At 49.9% G+C, this 27604-nt stretch overlaps 2 protein-coding genes across 3 annotated transcripts; both read left to right on the forward strand.

Moving 5' to 3' along the window:
- The first annotated feature begins 1013 nt into the window (after positions 1-1013).
- On the forward strand, positions 1014-14670 carry LOC144721013 (sterol 26-hydroxylase, mitochondrial-like). The gene is made up of 9 exons (XM_078598290.1): positions 1014-1655; positions 2713-2903; positions 4382-4587; positions 7428-7625; positions 8196-8359; positions 8532-8698; positions 9283-9364; positions 10294-10557; positions 12830-14670. The coding sequence occupies exons 1-9, from the start codon at positions 1326-1328 to the stop codon at positions 12944-12946; spliced, it is 1719 nt and encodes a 572-aa protein (XP_078454416.1). The 5' UTR covers positions 1014-1325; the 3' UTR covers positions 12947-14670.
- Positions 14671-15890: 1220 nt separating this feature from the next.
- Positions 15891-27201, forward strand: LOC144721012 (sterol 26-hydroxylase, mitochondrial-like). 2 transcript variants are annotated; one of them, XM_078598288.1, is made up of 9 exons: positions 15896-16572; positions 17625-17815; positions 19053-19258; positions 19729-19926; positions 20496-20659; positions 20832-20998; positions 24050-24131; positions 25613-25879; positions 26221-27201. In XM_078598288.1, exons 1-9 carry the CDS (start codon positions 16246-16248, stop codon positions 26335-26337), a joined length of 1719 nt encoding a protein of 572 aa, XP_078454414.1. In that variant the 5' UTR covers positions 15896-16245; the 3' UTR covers positions 26338-27201. The 2 variants fall into 2 exon arrangements, with proteins under 2 accessions (XP_078454415.1, XP_078454414.1); XM_078598289.1 differs by lacking the exon at positions 24050-24131 and having other exon boundaries at positions 15891-16572.
- Positions 27202-27604: the final 403 nt, after the last annotated feature.

Raw genomic sequence — 27604 nt, forward strand, 5'->3', positions numbered from 1 at the left:
AGTCTCTCCAGCTCCCCCGCTCCGCACACCGCTGGCCGACAGTGTGCCGAAGCCCCATCAGCCACGTGGCTGATGGCGCGGCGGCCACCCAATGTGGTCCCGCTTCACTCCACAACTGACACCGATCCCTTCTGGGCTCCCACCTATATCTTCTATCCCACGTGACCCTGACTCCTCCCCTTCCGGATCGTCAGATCCGGCCTTCCCATACTGCCCTGCTGGCTCCACCTCCATTCACCTCGCTTCCAATTGGACCCGAGGTGAACGGCGGCCCCTCCCACACGCCCCCCATACTGGGCTCCCCCCCAATACACCGGGCCGTGTGATTGGGCCAGAGCCCAGGAGCAACCCTATTTACGCTCGCATTACACAAATGTCTCATTCATAGTGCAGTGCTATATGCAGTGCTGTACATTTGGGGTACAGTGTGATGATTGCACGATGTGCCTTTGTTTAACACAGTAGCTTGTTCTCTTGTATAGCTGTTCAGTACTGTTGTGGGTGCCTGGTCCATCCAGGATCTATTGTTGAGAAACATGTTATCTAGGACAATGTTGTGATGCTGTATTGTTCATGCATTGTGTTGATGTTTCCAAGTATTAACAGATGGTGTATCTATGCTGTGTTCTTCCATCAGTTTTACTTCGTTCAATTCAATAAATTACGTTTGGAGTCTGGTGTTCACCCTGGCTCTGAGGGTTTATTGGATGCGAGGTTAACTATTCGGATAGCGGTGCAACGCAGCGCACAGCGAGGCCGAGACAGTGTCTGTGTTCGCTTTCAGAGCTTACAAACCCCATCCATCCGAATTGAACGACTGTCGATCACGGCCAACGCCGGACAGTTCTCAAGCAACCCACTTGGGCTGTACCGCCATCTGCCGGCCACCCCGAAGCCCAACGGGTTATTTGGGGGTCCCACGGCATTCCCTGCGCGATCCCACCTCACGTCCCCCACAGTGCTGGGGCTTTCACAGAGCGCGATTCGCGTGGCGTCATCACAGTCCGGGGTGACCCCTTCAAAGAGTTCACAACAACCAGTGTACATACAGCAACAACAAAGACCTACGCAGCAGTAAAAGGCGCGCCCCCTACAGAGTGCTCGTACCTCGACTTGTGTGTGCGTCCCACCCCCACCACCACCCCCGATACGGCACGATGAGCATCAGCCGCGGGGTCAAGCAGAAAGTGTACACGCACCTTTCGAGGTTACAGTGCGGAAACACAGCGACGCCGAGGCTGAGCTGAGCAAATCACGATCAACAACAGAGCCATCGGCGCTGCAGAGGCAACCTGAGCGAATTTCGCCACGAGTTGCTGCTGCTGATGATGATGATGCTGCTGCTTGCCCCACGTGCTCTCGTGCGTTGGGCAGCCCTGCCCCAGCGCTTGCCCTTAACCGTGCCCCGCACGGGGCTGCGCTCGTCGCAAGCCGCCCTCTGCTCCCGCGGTGCTGTCTCGAGGTCGGCCAGCAGCTCCTCCGTGGCAGACGCCACCGCGAGGAGGGGTGCTGATGACGGCAAGCTGGCGGGCAAGTTGGACTCGCCGACCGGGCAGCAGCCTCGGTCCGTGAAGGAGCTGCCCGGTGTGGGGATGTTGTCCTCTCTCTACTGGCTCGTCATCCGCGGCTATTTGAGCGAGTTCCACGAGCTGCAGGTGAGTGACGCATCCTCGATCATCGTCGATCATCATCAGCTCCGGCTGCTATTCTTTGTCAGCGCAACTTCGTCAGGTGTTTGCCGTGAGACGATGGTGGGGGGGGGGGGGTCGCTCAAATTAAGTTCTGCTCGAGGTACGTCTGCCGGGGAGATGGAGTGATGAAATGAGCTCGAGCGCGGGTGCTCGGTGGATTGTTGCATCGCAGGATCGTGCGATGGCGACGGACTTGGGGAAGCCTTCGTCCAGCAGTGGATTGATCATGGCTGGTGAGCAAAAAATGATTGGTCTTTCGTCACCCGCATGAAAAGTGGCCAACTACAAGAAACGTCTGACCTCTGTGTTTGCCAACAAGGGTTTTGCCACCAAGTACTAAGTCATGTTTTGCAGAGGGGTTAAATACTTATTTCTCTCATTAAAATGCAAATCAATTCATAACATTTTTTACATGCGTTTTCTGGATTTTTTTATTGTTATTCTGTCTCTCACTGTTCAAATAAACCTACCATGAAAATTATAGACTGACCATTTCTTTGTCAGTGGGCAAACGTACAAAATCAGCAGGGGATCAAATACTTTTTTCCCTCACTGTATAGTTGGCTGCAAACATTTTTGCTGTGAACTTATAATGTTAGACGGCACTTTACAACGTAGAAGGAAGCTATGCAAATACAGGATTATGTTGTAGAAATAGGTGGACTTCTCCACAACTTTGGCTGTCGCCTGATGAAGCTGGTTGTAATTACTGGTGAAACGTCGTACTCAGAATGTAAATGTTGTGGCTTGGCTCTCCAACACACCGGTGTGCTGTACTAGTACACTATACTATACACTACACTACTCTACACTATACACTACACACTAGTGCTGTACTAGTGACGAATTGCATGTTCTGTTTACGTGACAACCCTTACTAGTTTCCCGTGTCGGGTGGTGGCGGGTTTAACGACACATTGAAATATTTCTTGATTCTGTTGGTGTTTCGAAAATCTTTTATACTTTGAGCGACGCACACTAATACCAAGTAATCAATGACGAGGGATGTTTGACCCAACAGATTATACATCACAAGCGCTTCGGGAACATGTGGACTACATACGTGGGCCCGGAGCTGTCCGTCTGCCTTGCCGACCCAGACCTTATTGAAGAGCTGATGAGACAGGAGGGACCTTACCCTGAGCGCTCGAGCATACCCGCCTGGGATGATTATCATTTGATGCGGGGTCATACCAAAGGCCTGATAACCCAGTGAGTCCACCATGATGCCAGTGGTGTCTTGTTTTTTGAATGTGTTCTCAGTGTCTACAAAGAGCGCATTGGGTTTTCCAGTTTCACGTGATAATGAGTGCGGGTGGATTCATTCATGAACTGAATTGTGCTGGAAATGGCTTCATCGTCATTATTAGAGACCCCTAGACCCACAGAGAGACTGATAGACTTACATGTAGAGCCATTGATAAAAGGGAATGTTCTGATTTCATCATCTGCGCTCTTCCACCATATGGCCACTGGTTTGGTGAAAGTGCAGCACTTGCCATGATCATCATCATCACCACCACCAAATATTGCCTTGAGGCTGAGTCAACCTAGGGGAGGCCCAGGACTGGTTCAGATAATTGTCATTGGTGTTGGCCGTGAGCAGGAATCGAACTGGAGTCACAGCGTCCGCATCTTTGCCCGCACCTCCGGATGAATGCAAGCACACACATGTGGTGGTGATGTTGGAACGCGCGCACACCGAACCCGGCTGAATCACAGTACTTACCGGTGCTGGGTGGTTGTGTTATCCCTGACCGGGGCCCCTCCTGAGGGGAGGGGGCTGTGGAGTGTGTGTGATCCCACAGAACCCCGCCCCTCGGTGGGAAATGATACAAACCGGTGCAGGGCAGTTGTGTTATCCATGACCAGGGCCCTCCTGAGGGGAGGGGGCTGTGGGGTGTGTGTGATCCCACAGAAACATATGCGTGGCGGCTAGAGCCCTCTCGTCATCTCGCTTGAGATGGCTGCCACCTATGGGTCAGATGATTGCCTGCCACCATTAAGCAATTGGTAATTAAATATAATTTATTTTTTCCTAAAAAGTGTAAAATTTTGGAGAAAAAAATTTCTCAAAAATAAATTGTCACGCACATCAAGTCTGTGTGCAAAATGTCAGCTCGATTGGATCACGGGAAGTGGGTTAAAAACGACCGAAAGATTTGCACGGTCGTAAGCGCGCAAGCAAGCAAGCAAGTGAACTTAATATAAAGGATTTAAAAAGACGGGACTCTGAGAGCAGAGAGGCAGTTCGATCAAGCCAAGCTGAAGAACCAGCTGAAGACTGAAGTCCAGCTAGCTCGACCCTCGGACTCCTCTGACCTGCTGTCCTTCTAAGGGCCCGCAGAGCAAGCCAGTGGTGCGACCTCAGAGCCACGAAGTCCGTGTCCTTTTCAGTGCTGGATTCGTGTGGCTGGTGGTCGAGACCTGTGCCGAAGCTGGGCCAGGTTAGTCTCCTTGAGAGGAGGATCGTAGAATAGAGGGAAGTAGAGGAGTTAACTTGGGGTGTTAACTGGGGAACTACTTCCCTCGTTAGAACGGGTGAAGAGGCCGTTACCTCTTCAAGTGTGAGCTGTCGAGTTGAGAATAATAAATACGTGTTGCCTCAAGTTCTAACCGTCTCTGTCGTCATACAAGACCACCACACACACATAGCCCCCCCCCCCCCCTTCCCATATCCACACCTGCAGGACGGGCGCCGACTGGAAACGCATGCGCGAAGTTCTCAACCAGCGCATGCTCAAGCCCAGGGAGGTGATGCAGTTTGCGGACCCCCTCAACGCCGTCGTCACAGAGCTGATGGGGCACGTGCGGGCGAGGCGCGGGCACGGTGCCGCTGCTGCCGTTTTCCCGCTGCCAGACGTCGCTCAGCTGCTCTACCGATTTGCCTTTGAAGGTGCGCTCGCTCAGCCCGGTCCGCGGACCCGTGAATGCGACGGCTGGGCCAAAAGCGGCACAACCGCACTTTTGATGTCGCGATAAAGTATAAAAAGTGTTCATTTATGCCAGTAGCTTGGATTATTTAATGTTGTCCAAAACGATAGTCTGTAACTTTAGCAATTTTGTATTTTTAATGAGAAAACGGCCTTGAAGTTGACCCAATTCAGATAAATCAAGAGCGATGAGTCACTCTTCCGCCTTAAACTCGTGACATCGCAACTGGCTCAAAGGGTGGTCCAAGTAGAAACGTGCCACTCCCTATCCAAGTTACGCAGCCTTGGGTTGGTGTTCACTTCGCCTGGTGAGACTACTGTGGGAATCTGGGCTGAGCCGATGGTACACGAATCATGAACGGGGCTGGCTTTCTTTGCAGCGGTCATGGTAACCCGGGCATAAAATAAACCAAATAATCTTCTTGGTTCTTTTGGTAAAGTCACGTAGAAGGGAAATAATAAATTAATCAAAATGAAACGTCATAAAATACAATTCTCATGACGTTTCGGCCACAACGCGAGCAGCCGTCCTCAAGTTAAGAACAGGGCTGTCGGAAAGACAGCGTCTAAATGAACACCACCAAGCTTGGCAGCATATATTTAAGCTGGGTTAGAGGAGGAGGGCGCCTTGACAAAGGAATTTGCATATCAACAAAGGATTCTAGATTTGAAGCTTTCGTGACTGCAAGGATTCATATTCTTAGGTTTTTTCGGTAAAGTCACGTAGGTAAAACATTACAATTAATAAAAATAAAATAAAAAATCACGACGTTTCGGAGGCAACACAAGTCTCCGTCATCAGGTGGGACCGTCACAGCCAGATTTGCTGCATCAAGTGAGGCAATGATTCAAGATGTAATCCTTTAAATGCAAGTTGAGGGGGGAGGAGAGGGGGGGGGGAGCTCATCAGAATGTGGTAGCCAATGAATGGAACGTATCGGGAGGGAGGGGGGCGGGGCTCAAAGAAGGCACGAAGTGCTACGTAGAACGTATCGGGAGGGGGAGGGGGGCGGGGCCAAAAGGATGGGCGACGTGGTACACGAGAGTCGGCGGCGTGGACGTGGTTGTGCGCAAGCAACTACTGCTGCACACGCCAACGCATTGGACAGAGAAGGGGAGGGGAGGCCAAAAGAGAGTGTGGGGTGCAAGTGTACGTGGACATGTGTGTGTACAAGCACCTGTTGATACACATGATAGAAAAGAACGAAAATGCCCATGTTTATACCAGTGCTGGCTGAACAATAAAGAGAGTACTGTTAAACACTGGGGATGTTAACACTCGGTAAAGTAAAGTAAAATAGTGCCTGTCAGATAAGATGGTCCAAAAATGTGTAATTAAGTCTTTTTTGCGTGGTTGATAACATCTTTCCAATGATTACTAAGTTTGTACCCATCATCACGGTTGAAATTATGTCTGTGGTTGTATATTTGTATGGCTTCGTGTACATACCTTTGATGGTAGCCAGGAGGTTTGCAGAGAACCTTGGTCTCGGAAAAGACAATTTCATGAGAGCCCACCGAGTTGTAGCAATGATCGGCAACGGCCAAAGAATCAGTTCTGCCGTGTTTCAGATCTGACTTGTGCTCGCGGACACGATCAGAAACATGACGTTTCGTTTCTCCAATGTAGAAATCACCACAAATGCAACTCAATTTGTAGACTCCAGGATACTGTAAGTCAGGAACGACATCCTTCACAGATGAAATCAGATCACGGATTTTATGCACTGTACTGAATCGGACTTGGATCTTATGTTTGTTTAGAATTTTGGAGATCTTTTTGGTCACGCCTGCTATGTATGGTAACGTGATAGTTTTGGTCGGAGTTTCATGTGGCTGTTTCTGTGTGGTGGGAGAAACAGCTTGGCGGATAGTGCGGTCAGAGTATCCGTTCATCCTGAGGGCCCGATGTACATGTCTTAATTCACCGGTCAGGTGGTGTTGGTCAGAAATGCCATGGGCTCTGTGGTATAGCGTTTTGATGAGATAATTCTTTTGAGATGGGTGGTGGTGGGAATCCGGTTTCAAGTAGGAATCTGTGTGGGTGGCTTTCCTGTAGACAGAATGTCCCAAGGATCCGTCAGGCCTCCTCTCAAACATTCTCTCTGTCCAATGCGTTGGCGTGTGCAGCAGTGGTTGCTTGCTTCGTTCCTTCTTTGAGCCCCGCCCCCCTCCCTCCCGATACGTTCCATTCATTGGCTACCACATTCTGATGAGCTCCCCCCCCCCTCTCCTCCCCCCTCAACTTACATTTAAGGGATTACATCTTGAATCATTGCCTCACTTGATGCAGCAAATCTGGCTGTCACGGTCCCACCTGATGACGGAGACTTGTGTTGCCTCCGAAACGTCGTGATTTTTATTTTATTTTACTTTTATTAATTTTAATGTTTTACCTACGTGACTTTACCGAAAAAACCTAAGAATATCAACAAAGGAATTTAGCATATTTATGGAAAATGCAGATATGGGATTAGGCACTATTTGTGGAATGTGTAGGTGGTCATATTATACTCATGTATTATGTAGGATTAACAGTAATAAAGGGAGGAAGTAGGATTAGCAGTAATAAAGGGAAGGAATTTTAATAGCAAGGAGCTGCCAAACCATCACGTAAAAAACTAAAATATAAACTACATCAATATCATCAATATACTCAATATATTAAGTATATTGATCCTTTGTCAAGGCACATCCCTGCAGTCACGAAATCTTTAAATCGAAATTTAAACCAAATCATCTTTAAAACCACTGCTTTTTTTCCAACGAAACGCCTCTTGTGCTGATCAATTGTTCGTGGTAGGCGTTACAACCGTTCTGTTTGAGACTCGAATGGGCTCGCTTGAGGAGACCGTCCCCAAGGAGACCCAGGACTTCATTCACGCCATCCAGAGCATGCTGTCCACCACGATGTACGTGCTGGCCCTACCTCGGTGGACTCGGCCACTCCTGCCCTTCTGGGGCCGCTTCGTCCAGGCGTGGGACGTCATCATCAACACCGGTGCGGTGTGTTGGCTTAAGTCAACCGTCATTATCTACGACTGCGCTCACACGTACCACCGCGACAAAAGTAGATGCTCAAGGCCTTGACTCACCACCCGAGCATTTGTCACTGGTAATACGTCACCAGATAAAGCATTTAAATGAAGCAACTATAGCAACTTGGTACCGCATAGCGGCGCAGGTCTGTCTAGCGAATGTAAAGAGTGTTAAAAAGTGGGTTTGATGAACAATGGTTGGTTTATAGAATACACAACCTCTGGCAGTCGTGTGACCTCTGTGATCTGATTGGAAGTTGCTATTCCAGTTGCCCACTCGGGGCAGCTGCAATCAGATTTTGTCCACATTTGAGCAACTCAATTTTTTACAACAGTAGAAAATCCGACCGGCACTCGTTCCTGTAACAATCGGCCCAGAATCGCTTAGTTACGTTATGGCCTTCGGGAAAAGATGAAAAGTTCAACACCTGTCGAACGGCTTTTTTCGTCTGAACGGCACGACAATATTTTAAATGTTTTCCTCATTTTCTACCCGCTGCCCTTGCGCCGATGTGGTGGCTCCGGCACCGCAGCGACGCGACTGATAAACGTCAAGCTGGCGGAGGTGAAGGATTGCATCTCCCGGGGGCAGGAGATGCGCGGCGAGTACCTGACCTACTTGCTGGCGAGTGGTCGCCTCTCGCTGCCCGAAATCTACAGCAACACCACCGAGATCCTGCTGGCTGGCGTGGACACCGTACGTTCGACTCCCATAGGCGGACGGCTACAGCCAGAGGCTGACGCGGTCGGCAGTTGGCCGCGATCTTGTTGCCAGTCTGTCAGCGTCACCGTGCGTGAAGTGCGATCGCTCCCCCCCCCACTGCCGCCCTTGTTTTTATCGTTGTTTGTTGACTGTTGGTCACTCACAGACGTCGAACACGCTCTCGTGGAGCCTCTACCACCTGGCTCAGATGCCCGCCTTGCAGGAGGCCCTGTGCCGTGAGGTCAATGCAGTCGTGCCTGGTGACGCCGTACCAGGCATTGACGAGGTGGCCCGGATGCCACTCCTCAAGGCCGTCATCAAGGAGACGCTGAGGTGAGGTGTTCGGGGGGCAGCGAGGTGCGACCGCATGCGTGGTTGCTGCTGTGTCCACTCTGCGAGCTGTATGTATGTAAAGATGAAAGGGCCACTTGAAGCATTTTTCAGTAGTTCTGTTGAGATTCCCTCGTGAGGCCCATCTCGGACACATGGATTCGCGCCGCTCTTTAAGATTTCCGAATGGATTATTTTCTTCACGGCTTGACACCAATAGCACAGCGGGCGCCTCCATAGCGAGATGTTAACTACCCCGCCTGGTACACAGGAGGTTGGGGGTTCGATCCCGACCCTGATGCCTGCTATATATTTGGAGTCTGCGTGTTCTTCTCGTGGTTGTGTCGATTTTTTTTTATAGATCCTCCGGTTTTTCCCTCCACATTTGGCTGTGAGAAGTTTCCACATGATACGCCACTTCACGGAGCTATCATTTGTGGCTAGGTCACTTCTGAAAAAGAGCTGTATATCTCAGTGGGCCTTATCTGGTAAAATAAAGAATAGTTTACAGTTTAAAACACGATTTAGCACCGTTAACAATTTGCAGGTTTCTAAGCTCTAAATGTTTTTGCTGTTTATGTCCGCAGGTTGTACCCAGTGGCCTTCCAGAATGCGAGATGCATCATGGATGATGGCGTGGTAGTCGGCGGGTACTCCTTGCCGAAAGGGGTAAACCGTGCTCGCGTTGAGCTCACTGCATACGTCACGTGGCAATTTCCCCCACATTCATTGGGTGTCGATTCAGCTGTAGAATTAAGTTCGGGACTTTTTTATTTCAACATAAATTATTTCTGTAAGTTGTAACTTTGACCGTTTTCTAAATGGCATCGTTTCTCTAGTCACCGCTACCGCTTTTGTCAAATGTGGTGATTTACATGTTGTTTTTACTGTAGTGGCTCGATTATAACGATCTGTGATTGGTCGAAATGCATCAAGCGTAGCCATTTGTAAAAATGACACATAAATAACAGACCTTCATCATCCACTGTTAGATTAAAAACTTACCAAACCGTGTCAGTTATGGGGGTTGTTTGACCATACTTGTTTATTAATGCAAGTTGGTGAAATGGACAGCACAGAATCAAACTCACGTTGTCGTGCTCGTAGAAAAGTGTGCGAACGGCACCACAAATGGCCGTTGTGCGTGTACAGCACAGCCCTTTTTGTCAACCCACTTCTGGATGGAGGACCTCTCCATCCCACGTGGGTCATGACGGTTGTTTAATACTTCATGCCGGTCAGGGTGGGTTGGTGAAATCTAGAAACATCGATGTGGAAGCATAAATGGGGGAAGGGCTTTCCCAAGTTGAGCAGTGCCAAGAAAGAAGGAGAAAGAGAAAGGTTCTGACCGGCAGTAATCGTGGTGGTTGAACACAGTGTGGATGAGATTAAACATTTTATTCCAGTAGACCCGAGTCCTCCACATCGTTGGAGATTTCAACGAAAGGAATTTAGGAAAAACCGTTACCATGGCAGCAGCCGCGAGAAAATAGTGATGAGGAGGCAACTGACTGGCGGCCGGTGAGCGAGCGGAGTGAATCGGTGAATGTATGACGGTCAGCCAAAGTGATCGTTGCCCCCCGTCGCTTACGCCGCAGACCCACCTGTTGCTGTGCCACTACGTGCTCTCCATGGACGGAGAAATCTTCCCGAATCCGCGGGAGTTCCGGCCCCAGCGCTGGCTGCGGGGCAAGGACCGTGCCGCATGGCGGCACGGCAGTGGCGGGGAAGAGGAGAAAGAGGCTGCTGCTGCTATCTCGGAGAGAACGCATCCCTTCGCCTACATCCCATTTGGCTTTGGGATGCGTGGGTGCGTGGGACGCCGCATCGCCGAGCTCGAGATGCACCTCTGCCTGGCCAGGGTTGGTATCCCCAGACGAAGGTTTTATTGGTTTAACACGTCGCAGGCTTTCGCGAGCAATATCATACATAATACAGGTATTTTTGGGTTATATCGCATACATATATAAATTTGTCATTAAACATGCCACCACCCGACACAGCCAATTAGTAAGGTTTGTCACGTAAACAGAACATGCCAATTCGTTACAAGCCACAACATTTACAATCTGAGTACAAGCTAGTTGTAATTACTGGGTCCTCCAGTTTTTCCCTCCACATTTAGAAACATGCGTTGAAAATATTTGCCCGCTATCAATTTCTATGTGATAAACCACTTCGTTACACTCTCATTTGTGGCCAGGTTGCTTCTGAAAAGAAGATATATAGCTCAGTGAGCCTCACCTGATCAAATAAAAAAAATGTTTCAGTAGTTTCAAAATTGCAATCCAGAGGTTACCTCCGATTTGCGTGGTTGGCTACATATGGTCCAAAAAAAGTTAAACATACAAGGTGGTCTTCTGGCACGGTAGTTCAAACAATGGTGCTAGTTTATTGAATCCCCTCCACCGCGTCTCTGTCCACTCAGCAGTATAAATTAGTAGACCACAGTCAATCGGCAGGTTGTGTGTGGTGCAGTATTGTGTGGAGGAGGATATGGATGAGGGCCTCCATGTGCTGTGCGGGCTCGTGCGGGATATTTGTGCTGATCGGATTGGATGGAACGTGTAGATAAGTGTGGGTAATGATATTAATTTGCCGCGTCTTTCAGTTTACACCTCTTTGTAGTATTATGCATGCCAAGGTGCAGCTCACCAATCGATTTTGGGAGTTGACAATAAGAAGTAGAACTGGGATGTTTAGTCTATTAATTTGATTCGTCAACTAAAAATTGCAATCGTCAACTTGAGCAGTCGATTACCTGTGCTGCTCTAAAAATATTGCACTTCCAGGCTCCCGAAAGTGGGAAACCACCAACAAAGCCCAGCGCGACGAGGCTGATGATGTCGGTGACAGTCACCAAACCTCACACATCACCTCCCGTCCAGTGGCACAACATGTGGGCGAGACATTTTTTTTCCGACAATTCCCCAACAACCTCTTCCGTGTTATTCGATTCTCTGATTAATCGAACCGCCAATCGGTAGAGTAACCGACTACTTAGTAACCCCATTGGAGCCTCCTTTGCCAGTAGCAAAATATGATAAAACATTTTTTACCCTTTAATCTGGCAACAAAACTGACACCTTTTTTTACAAGGAGTCCTGTTGGCATTGACCACAATACCTGCTGTCGGAATGCAAACAAAAAACACAACTCTGATAATGTATGCACTGTCCTTGAAATTGATTGGTCCACACCCGAGATAGCTTTTCTTAGAGCCTAGTCTCACATGGTGTTGGACCAGATGACGCCAAAAGGCGCACAACTCAAAGACAAGCACCATCAGAGTATGAGAGCTCGGGGTAAGCATTTACACCATTGGAACCCCCTTGGCCAGTAGCAAAATATGATAATTGTTTTTTTACCCTTTTATCTGGCAACAAAACTGACACCTTTTTTACAAAGAGTCATGTTTGCATTGACCACAATACCTGCGGTCGGAATGCAACCAAAAACACAACTTAATGTATGCACTGTCCTTGAAATTGATTGGTCCACACCCGAGACAGCTTTTCTTAAAGCCTAGTCTCACATGGTGTTGGACCAGATGACGCCAAAAGGCGCACAACTCAAAGACAAGCACCATCAGAGTATGAGAGCTCGGGGTAAGCATTTACACCATTGGAACCCCCTTGGCCAGTAGCAAAATATGATAATTGTTTTTTTACCCTTTTATCTGGCAACAAAACTGACACCTTTTTTACAAAGAGTCATGTTTGCATTGACCACAATACCTGCGGTCGGAATGCAACCAAAAACACAACTTAATGTATGCACTGTCCTTGAAATTGATTGGTCCACACCCGAGACAGCTTTTCTTAAAGCCTAGTCTCACATGGTGTTGGACCAAATGACGCCAAAAGGTGCACAACGTGTATTTCATTTTAGTCATTTCATTTTAGTCACGTATTAATTTTAGTCAATGTAACGGTCAGATTGCATTTTTATTAAACAGCTTAATGCACTCTAATGTGGCGGGGGGGGGGAGAAGAGGACTGTGGAATCGACGTTTGCGCAAAAGGCCGAACACCCCTGGCCGTATCGTCACGCGAGATGGCGACGTTATTTGGTTTCTCCCCGAATCTCAGCAATCGTTCTTTCTGTCACCGCGCGTGCTGCTTGCTCCCACAGTTTGTGAAGACGTTCGAGATGATGCCCGAGCCCGGCGCGGAACAAGTTCTGCCAAAAACGCGGACCCTCCTCGTTCCCTCCGCCCCCATCAACCTCTTGCTGCGTGAGAGACTCTGAGGAGAAGAAACTAAAGAAGAAGAACGACACTGAGAGAAGGCCATAATATAATTTGTTTTGGGTTAGATCGCGAAAATATATAAATGTGTCATTTAACCCGCCACCACCCAAAAAAACAGCCAACTAGTAAGGTTTGTCACGTAAACAGAACATGCCAATTTGTTACTAGTACAGCACACCGGTGTGTTGGAGAGCAATTCCACAACATGTACAATCTAAGTACGACGTTTCGCCAGTTATTACAACTAGCTTCATCAGGCGACAGCCAGATTTGGGAGTGACGAGACAACTGCAGACGATGCAGGGCTCAATGACTCGTGGCCGGAGTTGGCAGGGGGGCACACAGGGAGGAGGCAATGCCCCCTCCCAAACTGGGCACCTTTATTAATATATTTTCAGAAGTTTACATTTAAGATCAAAAACATAATATGAATCTGCGATTCCGAATGTGAGGAACAAAGCGACCCCCCCCCCAAATATAGAAGTCAAACTCCGCCTATGCTTAGTGTGCGCTCATTAAATCCATATTGAACACGCATGTTTTACACGCGTGTGCACTCCGTGTATCCCAGGGCTTAATTTATCACCTCGATATTTTCCGGATCGCTGCTAAGATGGCATGTAGTCATAATCGGCACTTACTACTCCTCGAGTACAATGTACGCTTATCCATAATAATCCTAAATGGCTGTACCATGTTATTCCGGGGCTATTCCTAAGGCACCGTTCGCACACGTTCGTCGTGCTCGTCACAGCCGCAGCCAAAGTCATCACGAGGGCAAAACGAGGCGGGCGAGATGGATGTGGCGTGGCGCTGTCATTTCCGAACTGTTCCGGCTGATGTGAAGAATAACTGCGCTCGCGAGTGTGCGAGCTCGCTGGTCGTGAGTGATGTCACATCCCTGTCAACCCATCCCATATTCCTGTACAGGGAAATTGAGTTGTTAGGTCCATACGGCACACAGCCCTTTCAACACGGGAAATGCATGTGGTTTGTCTGTTTCTCCCTCGCAATGGGACTTTGTAGGATGAACGTTGAGATTTTTAATGGCACGGGGTGACCAATAAAGTCTGGATTGGTCTTGAATAAGGTAGGCACTGGTAAGGGGTTGACACGTATGTGATGTTCTACAAGGGGCGAGAACACTTAAATGTGGCACACCATCCATTTCCGACCTCACGAATTGTGTCTACGCTGGTTATCATTTGGAGATGCTCACGAACAGCAACAGTCCGTCAAGGCTTATGTACGATGGATGGATCTGTGTCTGCTCTGTCTCACGGCAGGTGTTTTGCTCCGTGGGAGTGGGGGCGTGTGTACACAGGAATTTCCTGATGTTGAGTTTGGTCACATGACCAGGAAGTTCCGATTTGACAGCCTTTCAGCCACGAGGCTGGGGGTCCGCCATTACACAGAGTTCAAGATGGCGGCACACATCGCGTCCCAGTGAAGCCAGCTGTAATTGTACATTGTGGGACTTTAAGAAGCATTGTCTGTAAGTTCGTTTATGTTCTTGTAATACTGGGAATGCTGTTATAATGTTAGAATGACCGTTATAATGCTGTTAAATTGTTACGATAAATACGAGGCCTAGTTAACAAAGAAGCCTGTAACTTGCCTTATTGTGAATGTCACTTGTAATTGAATAAGTCGAGTCAAACTTGTACCCAAGTAACTATATTGCGATCTTGAGAGCAAGTGTAATAAAAGACTCCATCAGGCACTGCTGTCTCCGTTGGTCTTTTATTTAGTTTCTTTCTCCGCACCCTGCTGGGTCCTGTTCGCGGACCAGCGTCGTCTCGCGCACGCCTCGCACGCGCTCCCTCGTCAGCTCCTCCGCTCTTCCTCACACCCCGCTGGTCCTGACAGTGGACCAGCGTCTCCTCGCACATGCCCCGCACGTGCTCTCCTCACGACGTGCCCCGCACGCGCTCTTCCGTCAGTCTCTCCTGCTCCCCCCCGCTCCGCACACCGCTGGCCGACGGTGTGCCGAAGCCCCATCAGCCACGTGGCTGATGGCGCGGCGGCCACCCAACGTGGTCCAGCTTTTTCACGCCAACAACTGACCCCGATCCCTTCCGGGCTCCCACCTATATCTTCTTTCCCACGTGACCCTGACTCCTCCCCTTCCGGATCGTCAGATCCGGCCTTCCCATACTGCCCTGCTGGCTCCACCTCCATTCACCTCGCTTCCAATTGGACCCGAGGTGAACGGCGGCACCTCCCACACGCCCCCCATACCGGGCTCCGCCCCCCAATACCCCGGGCCGTGTGATTGGGCCAGAGCCCAGCAGCAACCCCATTTACGCTCGCATTACACAAGGATGTCGAAATGTCTCATTCATAGTGCAGTGTTATATGCAGTGCTGTACATTTGGGGTACAGTGTGATGATTGCACGATGTGCCTTTGTTTAACACAGTAGCTTGTTCTCTTGTATAGCTGTTCAGTACTGTTGTGGGTGCCTGGTCCATCCAGGATCTATTGTTGAGAAACATGTTATCTAGGACAATGTTGTGACACTGTAGTGTTCATGCATTGTGTTGATGTTTCCAATTATTAACAGATGGTGTATCTGTGCTATGTTTTTCCATCAGTTTTACCTCGTTCAATTCAATAAATTACGTTTGGAGTCGAGTGTTCACCCTGAATCTGAGGGTTTATTGGATGCGAGGTTAACTATTCGGATAGCGGTGCAACGCAGCACACAGCGAGGCCGAGACAGTGTCTGTGTTCGCTTTCAGGGCTTACAAACCCCATCCATCCGAATTGAACGACAGCGTCGATCACGGCCAACGCCGGACAGTTCTCAAGCAACCCACTTGGGCTGTACCGCCATCTGCCGGCCACCCCGAAGCCCAACGGGTTATTTGTGGGTCCCACGGCATTCCCTGCGCGACCCCACCTCACGTCCCCCCCCCCCACAGCGCTGGGGCTTTCACAGAGCGCGATTCGCGTGGCGTCGTCACAGTCCGGGGTGACCCCTTCAATGAGTTCACAACATCCAGTGGACATACAGCAACAACAAAGACCTACGCAGCAGTAAAAGGCGCGCCCCCTACAGAGTGCTCGTACCTCGACTTGTGTGTGCGTCCCACCCCCACCACCACCCCCCCGATACGGCACGATGAGCATCAGACGCGGGGTCAAGCAGAAAGTGTACACGCGCTCTCGAGGTTACAGTGCGGAAACACAGCGACGCCGAGGCTGCGCTGAGCAAATCTCCCGTCTACATTTGCACGATCAACAACAGAGCCATCAGCGCTGCAGAGGCAACCCACGAGTTGCTGCTGCTGCTGATGATGATGCTGCTGCTTGCCCCACGTGCTCTCGTGCGTTGGGCAGCCCTGCCCCAGCGCTTGCCCTTAACCGTGCCCCGCACGGGGCTGCGCTCGTCGCAAGCCGCCCTCTGCTCCCGCGGTGCCGTCTCGAGGTCGGCCAGCGGCTCCTCCGTGGCAGACGCCACCGCGAGGAGGGGTGCTGATGACGGCAAGCTGGCGGGCAAGTTCGACTCGCCGATCGGGCAGCAGCCTCGGTCCGTGAAGGAGCTGCCCGGTGTGGCGATGCTGTCCTCTCTCTACTGGCTCGTCATCCGCGGCTATTTGAGCGAGTTCCACGAGCTGCAGGTGAGTGACGCATCCTCGATCATCGTCGATCATCATCAGCTCCGGCTGCTATTCTTTGTCAGCGCAACTTCGTCAGGTGTTTGCCGTGAGACGATGGGGGGAGGTGAGCTCAAATTAAGTTCTGCTTGAGGAACGTCTGCCGGGGAGATGGAGTGATGAAATGAGCTTGAGCGCGGGTGCTCGGTGGATTGTTGCATCGCAGGATCGTGCGATGGCGACGGACTTGGGGAAGCCTTCGTCCAGCAGTGGATTGATCATGGCTGGTGAGCAAAAAATGATTGGTCTTTCGTCACCCGCATGAAAAGTGGCCAACTAAAAGAAACGTCTGACCTCTATGATTGCCAACAAGGGTTTTGCCACCAAGTACTAAGTCATGTTTTGCAGAGGGGTCAAATACTTATTTCCCTCATTAAAATGCAAATCAATTTATAACATTTTTTACATGCGTTTTTCTGGATATTTTTTGTTGTTATTCTGTCTCTCACTGTTCAAATAAACCTACCATGAAAATTATAGACTGACCATTTTTTTGTCAGTGGGCAAACATACAAAATCAGCAGGGGATCAAATACTTTTTTCCCTCACTGTATATTTGGCTGCGAACATTTTTGCTGTGAACTTACAACGTTAGACGGCACTTTACAATGTAGAAGGAAGCTATGCAAAGACAGCATTATATTGTAGAAGCAGGTGGACTTCTCCTCAAATCTGGCTGTCGCCTGATGAAGCTGGTTGTAATTACTGGCGAAACGTCGTACTCAGAATGTAAATGTTGTGGCTTGGCTCTCCAACACACCTGTGTGCTGTACTAATACACTACACTATACACTACACTATACATTACACTACTCTACACTATACACTACACACTAGTGCTGTACTAGTGACGAATTGCATGTTCTGTTTACTTGACAACCCTTACTAGTTTGCCGTGTCGGGTGGTGGCGGGTTTAACGACACATGATTCTGTTGGTGTTTCGAAAATCGTTTTTACTTTGAGCGACGCACACTAATACCAAGTAATCAATGACGAGGGATGTTTGACCCAACAGATTATACATCACAAGCGCTTCGGTAACATGTGGACTACATACATGGGCCCGGAGCTGTTCGTCTGCCTTGCCGACCCAGACCTTATCGAACAGCTGATGAGACAGGAGGGACCTTACCCTGTGCGCTCAAGCATACCCGCCTGGGATGATTATCATATGATGCGGGGTCATTCCAAGGGCCTGCTAACCCAGTGAGTCCACCATGATGCCAGTGGTGTCTTGTTTTTTGATTGTGTACTCAGTGTCTACAAACAGCGCATTGGGTTTTCCAGTTTCACGTGATAATGAGTGCGGGTGGATTCATTCATGAACTGAATTGTGCTGGAAATGGCTTCATCGTCATTATTAGAGACCCCTAGACCCACAGAGAGACTGATAGACTTACATGGAGAGCCATTGAGAAAAGGAAATGTTCTGATTTCATCATCTGCGCTCTTCCACCATATGGCCACTGGTTTGGTGAAAGTGCAGCACTTGTCATCATCATCATCACCACCACCACCACCAAATATTGCCTTGAGGTTGAGTCAACCTAGGGGAGGCCCAGGACTGGTTTATATAATTGTCATTGGTGTTGGCCGTGAGTGGGAATCGAACTGGAGTCACCGGGTTTACAGTGCAGCGTCCGCATCTTTGCCCACACCTCCGGATGAATGCAAACACACACACATGTGGTGGTGATGTTGGAACGCGCGCACACCGAACCCGGGTGAATCACAGTACTTACCAGTGCGGGGTCGTTGTGTTATCCCTGACCGGGGCCCCTCCTGAGGGGAGGGGGCTGTGGGGTGTGTGTGATCCTACAGAACCCCGCCCCTCGGTGGGAAATGATACAAACCGGTGCAGGGCAGTTGTGTTATCCATGACCAGGGCCCTCCTGAGGGGAGGGGGCTGTGGGGTGTGTGTGATCCCACGGAAACCCGCCCCTCGGTGGGGAATTGTATAAAAGACGGGACTCTGAGAGCAGAAGGGCAGTTCGATCAAGCCAAGCCGAAGAACCAGCTGAAGACTGAAGTCCAGCTAGCTAGACCCTGGGACTCCGCTGACGAAGGGCCGGGCAGAGCAAGCCAGTGGTGCGACCCCAGAGCCACGATGGCCAATGTCCTTTTCAGGGCCGGATTCGTGTGGCTGGTGGTCGAGACCTGTGCCGAAGCTGGGCCAGGTCAGTTAGTCTCCATGAGAGGAGGATCGTAGAATAGAGGGAAATAGAGGAGTTAACTTGGGGTATTAACTGGGGAATTACTTCCCTCGTTAGAACGGGTGAAGAGGCCGTTACCTCTTCAGGTGTGAGCTGTCGAGTTGAGAATAATAAATAAGTGTTGCCTCAAGTTCAACCGTCTCTGTCGTCATACAAGGCCACCACACACACATGGCCGATTACCGGAGCTGCTAGCCCCCCCCCCCCCCTTCCCATCTCCACACCTGCAGGATGGGCGCCGACTGGAAACGCATGCGTGAAGTTCTCAACCAGCGCATGCTCAAGCCCAGGGAGGTGATGCAGTTTGCGGACCCCCTCAACGCCGTCGTCACAGAGCTGATGGGGCACGTGCGGGCGAGGCGCGGGCACGGCGCCGCTGCCGCCGTTTTCCCGCTGCCGGACGTCGCTAAGCTGCTCTACCGATTCGCCTTTGAAGGTGCGCTCGCTCAGCCCGGCTCGCGGACCCGTGAATGCGGCGGCTGGGCCCGAAAACGGCACAGCCACACTTTTGATGTAGCGATAAAGAATAACAAGTGTTCATTTATGACAGTAGCTTGGATTATTGAATGTTGTCCAGAACGATAGTCTGTAACTTTTGCAATTTTTCAGTTTTATTAAGCGACGAGTCACTCTGAACTCGTGACATCGCATCTGGCTCAAAGGGTGGTCCAGGTAGAAACGTGCCACTCCCTATCCAAGCTACACACCCTTGGGTTGGTGTTCACTTCGCCTGGTGAGACTACTGTGGGAATTCGGGCTGAGCCGATGGTACATGAATCGTGAACGGGGCTGGCTTTCTTTCCAGCGGTCATGGTAACCCAGGCACAAAATAAACCAAATCATCTTTAAAACCACTAGTTTTCTTTCAACTAAACGCCTCTTGTGCTCATCATTTGTTCGTGGTAGGCGTTACAACCGTTCTGTTTGAGACTCGAATGGGCTCGCTCGAGGAGACCGTCCCCAAGGAGACCCAGGACTTCATTCACGCCATTGAGAGCATGCTGTCCACCACGATGTACGTGCTGGCCCTACCTCGGTGGACGCGGCCACTCCTGCCCTTCTGGGGCCGCTTCGTCCAGGCGTGGGACGTCATCATCAACACCGGTGCGGTGTGTTGGCTTAGGTCAACTGTCATTATCCCCGACTGCGCTCACACGTACCACCGCGACAAAAGTAGATGTTCAAGGCCTTGACTCACCACCCGAGCATTTGTCACTGGTAATACTTCACCAGATAAAGCAGTTAAATGAAGCAACTATGGCGACTTGGTGCCGCATAGCGGCGCAGTTCTGTCTAGCGAATGTAAAGAGTATTAAAATGTGGGTTTGATAAACAATGGTTGGTTTATAGAATACACAACCTCTGGCAGTCATTTGACCTCTGTGATCTGATTGGAAGTTGCTATTCCAGTTGCCCACTCGGGGCAGCTGCAATCACATTTTGTCCACATTTGAGCAACTCAATTTTTTACAAAAGTAGAAAATGCGACCGGCACTCGTGCCTGTAACGATCGGCCCAGAATTGCCTCGTTACGCTACGGCCTTCAGGAAAGGATGAAAAGTTCAACACCTGTTGAACGGATTTTTTGTCTGTAAGGCACGACAATATTTAAAATGTTTCCCTCATTTTCTACCCGCTGCCCTTGCGCCGATGTGGTGGCTCCGGCACCTCAGCGACGCGACTGATAAACGTCAAGCTGGCGGAGGTGAAGGATTGCATCTCCCGGGGGCAGGAGATGCGCGGCGAGTACCTGACCTACTTGCTGGCGAGTGGTCGCCTCTCGCTGCCCGAAATCTACAGCAACACCACCGAGATCCTACTGGCTGGCGTGGACACCGTACGTTCGACTCCCATAGGCGGACGGCTACAGCCAGAGGCTGACGCGGGCGGCAGTTGGCCGCGATCTTGCTGCCAGTCTGTCGGCGTCACCGAGCGTGTAGTGTGATCGCCCCCCCCCCCCCTGCTACCCTTGTTTTTATCGTTGTTTGTTGACTGTTGGTCACTCACAGACGTCGAACACGCTCTCGTGGAGCCTCTACCACCTGGCTCGGATGCCCGCCTTGCAGGAGGCCCTGTGCCGTGAGGTCAATGCAGTTGTGCCCGGTGACGCCGTGCCGGGCATTGACGAGGTGGCCCGGATGCCACTCCTCAAGGCCGTCATCAAGGAGACGCTGCGGTGAGGTGTTCGGGGACACTGGCGGAGCCCGTGGGGGGGGGAGGGGTGGGGTGGCATGTGCCCCCCTAATGATCCGATCGAAATCCCTAATTTAGTTCGGATCATTGGGGTGTATTAGTAATAAATCGGCAGTTTGCGACCCCCACTGCCACTATGTAGCATATTGTTACGTGCCAGGGACTCTATGAGATAAGAGGACAATGGTCTGAGTCCATAATTGGCAATAAGTAACGGCAAAGCAGTTATAAGTAACAAACAGAATTGTGCGCAGTTACGTATACAGTACACGACTTCCCTGAAGGCATACCTTCAGCGAGCGCGATGTCGATCACACACGGTTCGAATTCGACCCTCGATCGATGTCTGCGCCATCGCCGCGCACGCGTCGAATAAAAAGCAAGGGACAAGTCCTTATGTGGTGGTGGTGGTATTGATGCACACACACGCCAAACCGGTGCGTGTGATCGTGTCATCTCTGGCCAGGCATTCCTGAAGGGAGGGGGCTGTGGGACACGTGCGATCCCACAGAGCCCCACCCCTCTGTGGGAAGCGGTACAAACCTGTTCTGGGCGGTTGTGTGATGTACGCCCAGGGCCTCCTGAGGGGAGGGGGCTGGGGGGCCTGTGTGATCCCACAGAAACCCGCCCCTCGGTGGGAAATCGTATAAAAGGTGGGACCCGGAAAGCAGAGGGGCAGTTCGACCAAGCCAAGACGAATAACCAGTGAAGACTGAAGACCAGCTAGCTAGACCCTGGGACTCCTCTGACCCGCTGCCCTTTTGAGGGCCGGGCAGAGCAAGCCAGTGGTGCGACCCCAGAACTTGAGGGCCGATGTCCTTCTCAGGGCCGGACTCGTGTGGCTGGTGGTCGGAACGTGTGCCGAAGCTGGGCCAGGTTAGCTAGCCTCCTCAGGAGGGAGGGAGGTCTAGAGTGGGGGAAGTAGGGAGTTAACGTGGGGCGTTAGCTGGGGAACACTTCCCCCGATAGAACGGGTGAAGAGGCCGTTACCTCTTCGAGTGTCAGGGTCGCTTCTTTGCTGTAATTGAAGTTACCTGTAATAAATACGTGTTGCCTCCATCAACCTTCTCCGTCGTCATATAAGGCCACTACACTTATTAATAACTCTATAATTTTTCATTGCTGAAGGGGTTGCCCCCCCTACCTGAAAATCCTGGCTCTGCCATTGTTCGGGGGGCCGGCGAGGTGCGACCGCATACGTGGTTGCTGCTGTGTCCACTCTGCGAGCTGTATGTATGTACATTAAACTTCTTTCGCACTCTACATAGCCAACCGTGCTAATCAAAGCTGTGTGGTGTTTGCCGTTCGCGATGCCCGTCGGCTCTGCGCCGCTTACCCTGTCAGTCGGCTTCTTATGTTTCGGTTTATTTGATTGAAAGCTAGGTTGTTTACTTCAACATTTCCTGTAGGTTACATTTTTGTTGTTGTGTTCATACGTTCGTTCTTGGGCTGAACGCTGTTTATAATTTATACGATGGGCGGTAATTTTGTCACCTCTGCCAATTATACGGTCCGGATGATGTTCTAAGCCCCGTCACCAATGGCTGCACAGTAACCCATCAAGTAAAAATGTTGTTTTGTACTTTATTTGGCTAAATTCTATGTCTGAGAATTAACAATCGGTTTCGCTGCTATTTGAGTAAAATTACTCTCAGTGGTGGAATGGGTGGAAAAGTGAGCAAAGATGTGTAATGCAGAGGTGGGACAAAGTCATTGTTATGCAAGTCCAAGTCGAGTCGCAAGTCATCAAATTCATGACTCGAGTCTGACTCGAGTCCAAGTCACATGACTCGAGTCCACATCTCATAGGTGGGACAAAGTCATTGTTATGCAAGTCCAAGTCGAGTCGCAAGTCATCAAATTCATGACTCGAGTCTGACTCGAGTCCAAGTCACATGACTCGAGTCCACACCTCTGGTGTAATGGGTTCAATTTAGGCGCACACACTTCTTGGGAAGCAACACTCAGTTATTAGAACAGTAAGTATATAACACTGTACATTACACATAGGGTGGTGACCACCGACCTACTCTAGCTAACACACACTTCTCTAACTCTCAGCTACTCAAGCGTGACCCAGCCAGGTGGGCTACTGGCAGGTCGGCTGACTGGAGGCTTGACTCTTCTTGGCATCTTCACAATGCATCTTCATTCTTGGCACGGGCAGCCTCGAACCTCGTGAGGAGGCTGCTTATAGGAGGCTCGGCGTGCCCGGGCGCCACCCCGGCCACGCCTCCCTTCGAGAACCCTCTCGAAGCCCCCCCCCCTGCTGTCCACGTGCCCCCCGAGGTGCCCCCTGGGCCCCCGGCCCCCACTGGGATCCGGTCACGTGTCCAGCTGGGGTCACAGAGAGTGCCACGACCTCACACCACCTCCGTGGCCTCCCGAGTCCAGAACCGGCCCCGACGTCATTCCCGCCTCCAGCCGGGATGACGTCATGTGTGTGTGTAGACCCACGTGGTAGTGACGCTCACCCGCATAGTGACGTCACACGTGTGCGTGTGCACACAGTAGTGATGCTACAATCACTACAGATGAAAGGGCCACTTGAAGCATTTTCCAGTAGTTCTGTTGAGATTCCCTTGTGAGGCCCATCTCGGACACATGGATTCGTGCCGCTCTTTAAGATTTACAAATGGAATATTTTCTTCACGGCTTGACACCAATAGCACAGCGGGCGCCTCTATGGCGAGATGTTAACTACCCCGCCTGGTACACAGGAGGTCGGGGGTTCGATCCCAACCCTGATGCCTGCTATATATTTTGAGTTGTCATGTTCTTCTCGTGGTTGTGTCGATTTTTGTATGGGTCCTCCGGTTTTTCCCTCCACATTTGGCTGGGAGAAGTTTCCACATGATAAGCCACTTCACGGAGCTATCATTTGTGGCTAGGTCACTTCTGAAAAAGAGCTGTATATCTCAGTGGGCCTTATCTGGTAAAATAAATAAAAGTTTATAGTTTAAAACACGATTTAGCACCTTTAACAATTCGCAGGATTCTAAGCTCTAAATGTTTTTGCTGTTTATGTCCGCAGGTTATACCCAGTGGTCTTCCAGAATGGGAGATACATCATGGATGATGGCGTGGTAGTCGGCGGGTACTCCTTGCCGAAAGGGGTAAACCGTGCTCGCGTTGAGCTCACTGCATACGTCACGTGGCAATTTCCCCCACATTCATTGGGTGTCGATTCAGCTGTAGAATTTAGTTCGGGACTTTTTTTTTCCAAAATAAATTATTTCTTGTCAGTTGTGAATTTGACCGTTTTCCAAATGGCATCGTTTCTCTAATCACCGCTGCCGCTTTTGTCAAGTGTGGTGATTTACATGTTGTTTTTACTGTAGTGACTCGATTATAACGATCTGTGATTGGTCGAAATGCATCAGGCGTAGCCGTTTGTAAAAATGACACTTAAATAACAGACCTTCGTCATACACTGTTGGATGAAGAACTTACCAAACCGTGTCAGTTATGGGGGTTGTTTGACCATACTTGTTTATTAATGCAAGTTGGTGAAATGGACAGCACAGAATCAAACTCACGTTGTCGTGCTCGTAGAAAAGTGTGTGAACTGCACCACAAATGGCCGTTGTGCGTGTACAGCATAGCCCTTTTTGTCAACTCACTTCTGGATGGAGGACCTCTCCATGCCACGTGGGTCATGACGGTTGTTTACATACTTCACGCCGGTCAGGGTGGGTTGGTGAAATCGAGAAACATCGATGTGGAAGCAGAGTCACAGTACAACAATGAATTCTTCCGCACTGCACTTTGCAGCCTCCAACGTAGGCTCGCAAATGCCTATAACAACCTGGCGCATACCTGGTGGTCAAGGGCCATCCAGGTTCAACACTGTTCAGCTTTTAAGGTCTGATGAGATAGGGCACGTTTCAATGTGAATGGCACTTCTCAAATAAGTTGATTGGCCAATCCGTTTTTTTTATCATGGCTCAAAGGCCCAAAACGCCAAGCGGTTCGCAACAAAAAATAACTACGTTACATGTAACAGATGAGATGTTATACTTTCATTGAGTAGAGAAAGCTTTTTTTGGACTTGGGAAAAAAGAGGAAAATGGGGAGAGGGCTTTCCCAAGTTGAGCAGCGCCAAGAAAGAAGTAGAAAGAGAAAGGTTCTGACCGGTAGTAATCGTGGTGGTTGAACGCAGTGTGGAACAGGACCCTGCGGGGTGGGCTGGTAGGAACGAATAACCAAAGAATAGAAACATAATGTATTATTACACTTGTTTAGCCAGGAAAGCCCCACTGAGTCTAAAGGTTTTGCTAGGGACCTGCCAAGTGTTTGCAGTAGGGGGCGATGTTGCTACACGGACGGACGGACGGACGATATAATCTATTGTAGGCTGGTTCACTTCGTTCCTACCAGTATGAGATTAAACATATTATTCCAGTAGACCCGAGTCCTCCACATCGGTGGAGATTTCAACAAAAGGAATTTAGGAAAAACCGTTACCATGGCAGCAGCCGCGAGAAAATAGTGATGAGGAGACAACTGACTGGCGGCCGGTGAGCGAGCGGAGTGAATCGGTGAATGTTGGATGGTCAGCCAACGTGATCGTTGCCCCCCGTCGCTGGTGCCGCAGACCCACCTGTCGCTGTGCCACTACGTGCTCTCCATGGACGGAGAAATCTTCCCGAATCCGCGGGAGTTCCGGCCCCAGCGCTGGCTGCGGGGCAAGGACCGTGCCGCATGGCGGCACGGCAGTGGCGGGGAAGAGGAGGAAGAGGCTGCTGCTGCTGCCACCTCGGAGAGAACGCATCCCTTCGCCTACATCCCATTTGGCTTTGGGCTGCGTGGGTGCGTGGGACGCCGTATCGCCGAGCTCGAGATGCACCTCTGCCTGGCCAGGGTCGGTATCCCCAGACGAAGGTTTTATTGGTTTAACACGTAGCAGGCTTTCGCGACCAATATCATACATAATACAGGTATTTTTGGGTTATATCGCATACATACATAAATTTGTCATTAAACATGCCACCACCCGACACAGCCAATTAGTAAGGTTTGTCACGTAAACAGAACATGACAATTCGTTACAAGCCACAACATTTACAATCTGAGTACAAGCTAGTTGTGCAAAAGGCCGAACACCCCTGGCCGTATCGTCACGCGAGATCGTGACGTTATTTGGTTTCTCCCTGAATCTCAGCGATCGTTCTCTGTCACCGCGTGTGCTGCTTGCTCCCGCAGTTTGTGAAGACGTTCGAGATGATGCCCGAGCCCGGCGCGAAACAAGTTCTGCCAAAAACACGGGGCCTCCTCGTTCCCTCTGCCCCCATCAACCTCTTGCTGCGTGAGAGACTCTGAGGAGAAGAAACTAAAGAAGAAGAACGACACGGAGAGAAGGCCATAATATATATTTTTTTGGGTTAGATCGCGAAAATATATAAATGTGTCATTAAACCCGCCACCACCCAACACAGCCAACTAGTAAGGTTTGTCACGTAAACAGAACATGCCAATTTGTTACTAGTACAGCAGACCGGTGTGTTGGAGAGCAATTCCACAACATGTACAATCTAAGTACGACGTTTCGCCAGTTATTACAACTAGCTTCATCAAGCGACAGCCAGATTTGGGAGTGACGAGACAACTGCAGACGATGCAGGGCTCAATGACTTGTGGGCGGAGTTGGCAGGGGGGCACACAGGGAGGAGGCAATGCCCCCTCCCAAACTGGGCACCTTTATTAATATATTTTCAGAAGTTTACACTTAAGATCAAGTCAAACTCCGCGTATGCTTAGTGTGCGCTCATTAAATCCATATTGAACACGCGTGTTCGACACGCGTGTGCACTCCGTGTATCCCAGGGCTTAATTTATCACCTCTATATTTTCCGGATCGCTGCTAAGATGGCATGGAGTAGTCATAATCGGCGCAATGCACCGCCACTACTACTTACTACTCCTCGAGTACAATATACGCTTATCCATAATAATCCTAAATGGCTGTACCAGAGGTGGGACAAAGTCATTGTTATGCAAGTCACAAGTAAGTCTCAAGTCTTTGCTCTCGAGTCCCGAGTCAAGTCGAGTCAAAGATGAGGCAAGTCCCAAGTTGAGTCAGAAGTCAAAGCCTGCAAGTCTCAAGTCGAGTCCAAAGTCCTACCATTTTAGTTTCGAGTCATTTCAAGTCCTCTTACCACAGAAATAAAATTTATACAAATCATGTATGTCTGTAAGATTTGTATTTATTTAAACCTCTTTATATACAATGACATTAATCAAACACAGTAAAAAACTGAAAATTTAATTTTCACAAAAAATGCTCTTATTTCAACAGCATATTGCACTAGAACAATGCACAGCAGCTTCAGTCCTGTATTGCATTGACCTCATATTGCAAAACAGTTTAACTTTCAAATAGACATGGGTTCTTTTAGCCTAAACTTTTTTAAACATGTCATCAATAAAATCCTCACTCCTCAAAATTATCACTTCTGAAAAACTGGACCAACCTGATAATATAATTGGAATGCCTCCATAGAGACTGGTGTGTATGAGAGAGAGAGCTGTGTGGACAGGTGATGAGCAGAGAGTGAGTGTGTGTGCGCATGCGTGCTGTGGACAGGTG

The sequence above is a fragment of the Lampetra planeri genome, chromosome 10, assembly GCF_965212315.1.
Source record: "Lampetra planeri chromosome 10, kcLamPlan1.2.h2, whole genome shotgun sequence".
Taxonomy (NCBI): domain Eukaryota; kingdom Metazoa; phylum Chordata; class Hyperoartia; order Petromyzontiformes; family Petromyzontidae; genus Lampetra; species Lampetra planeri.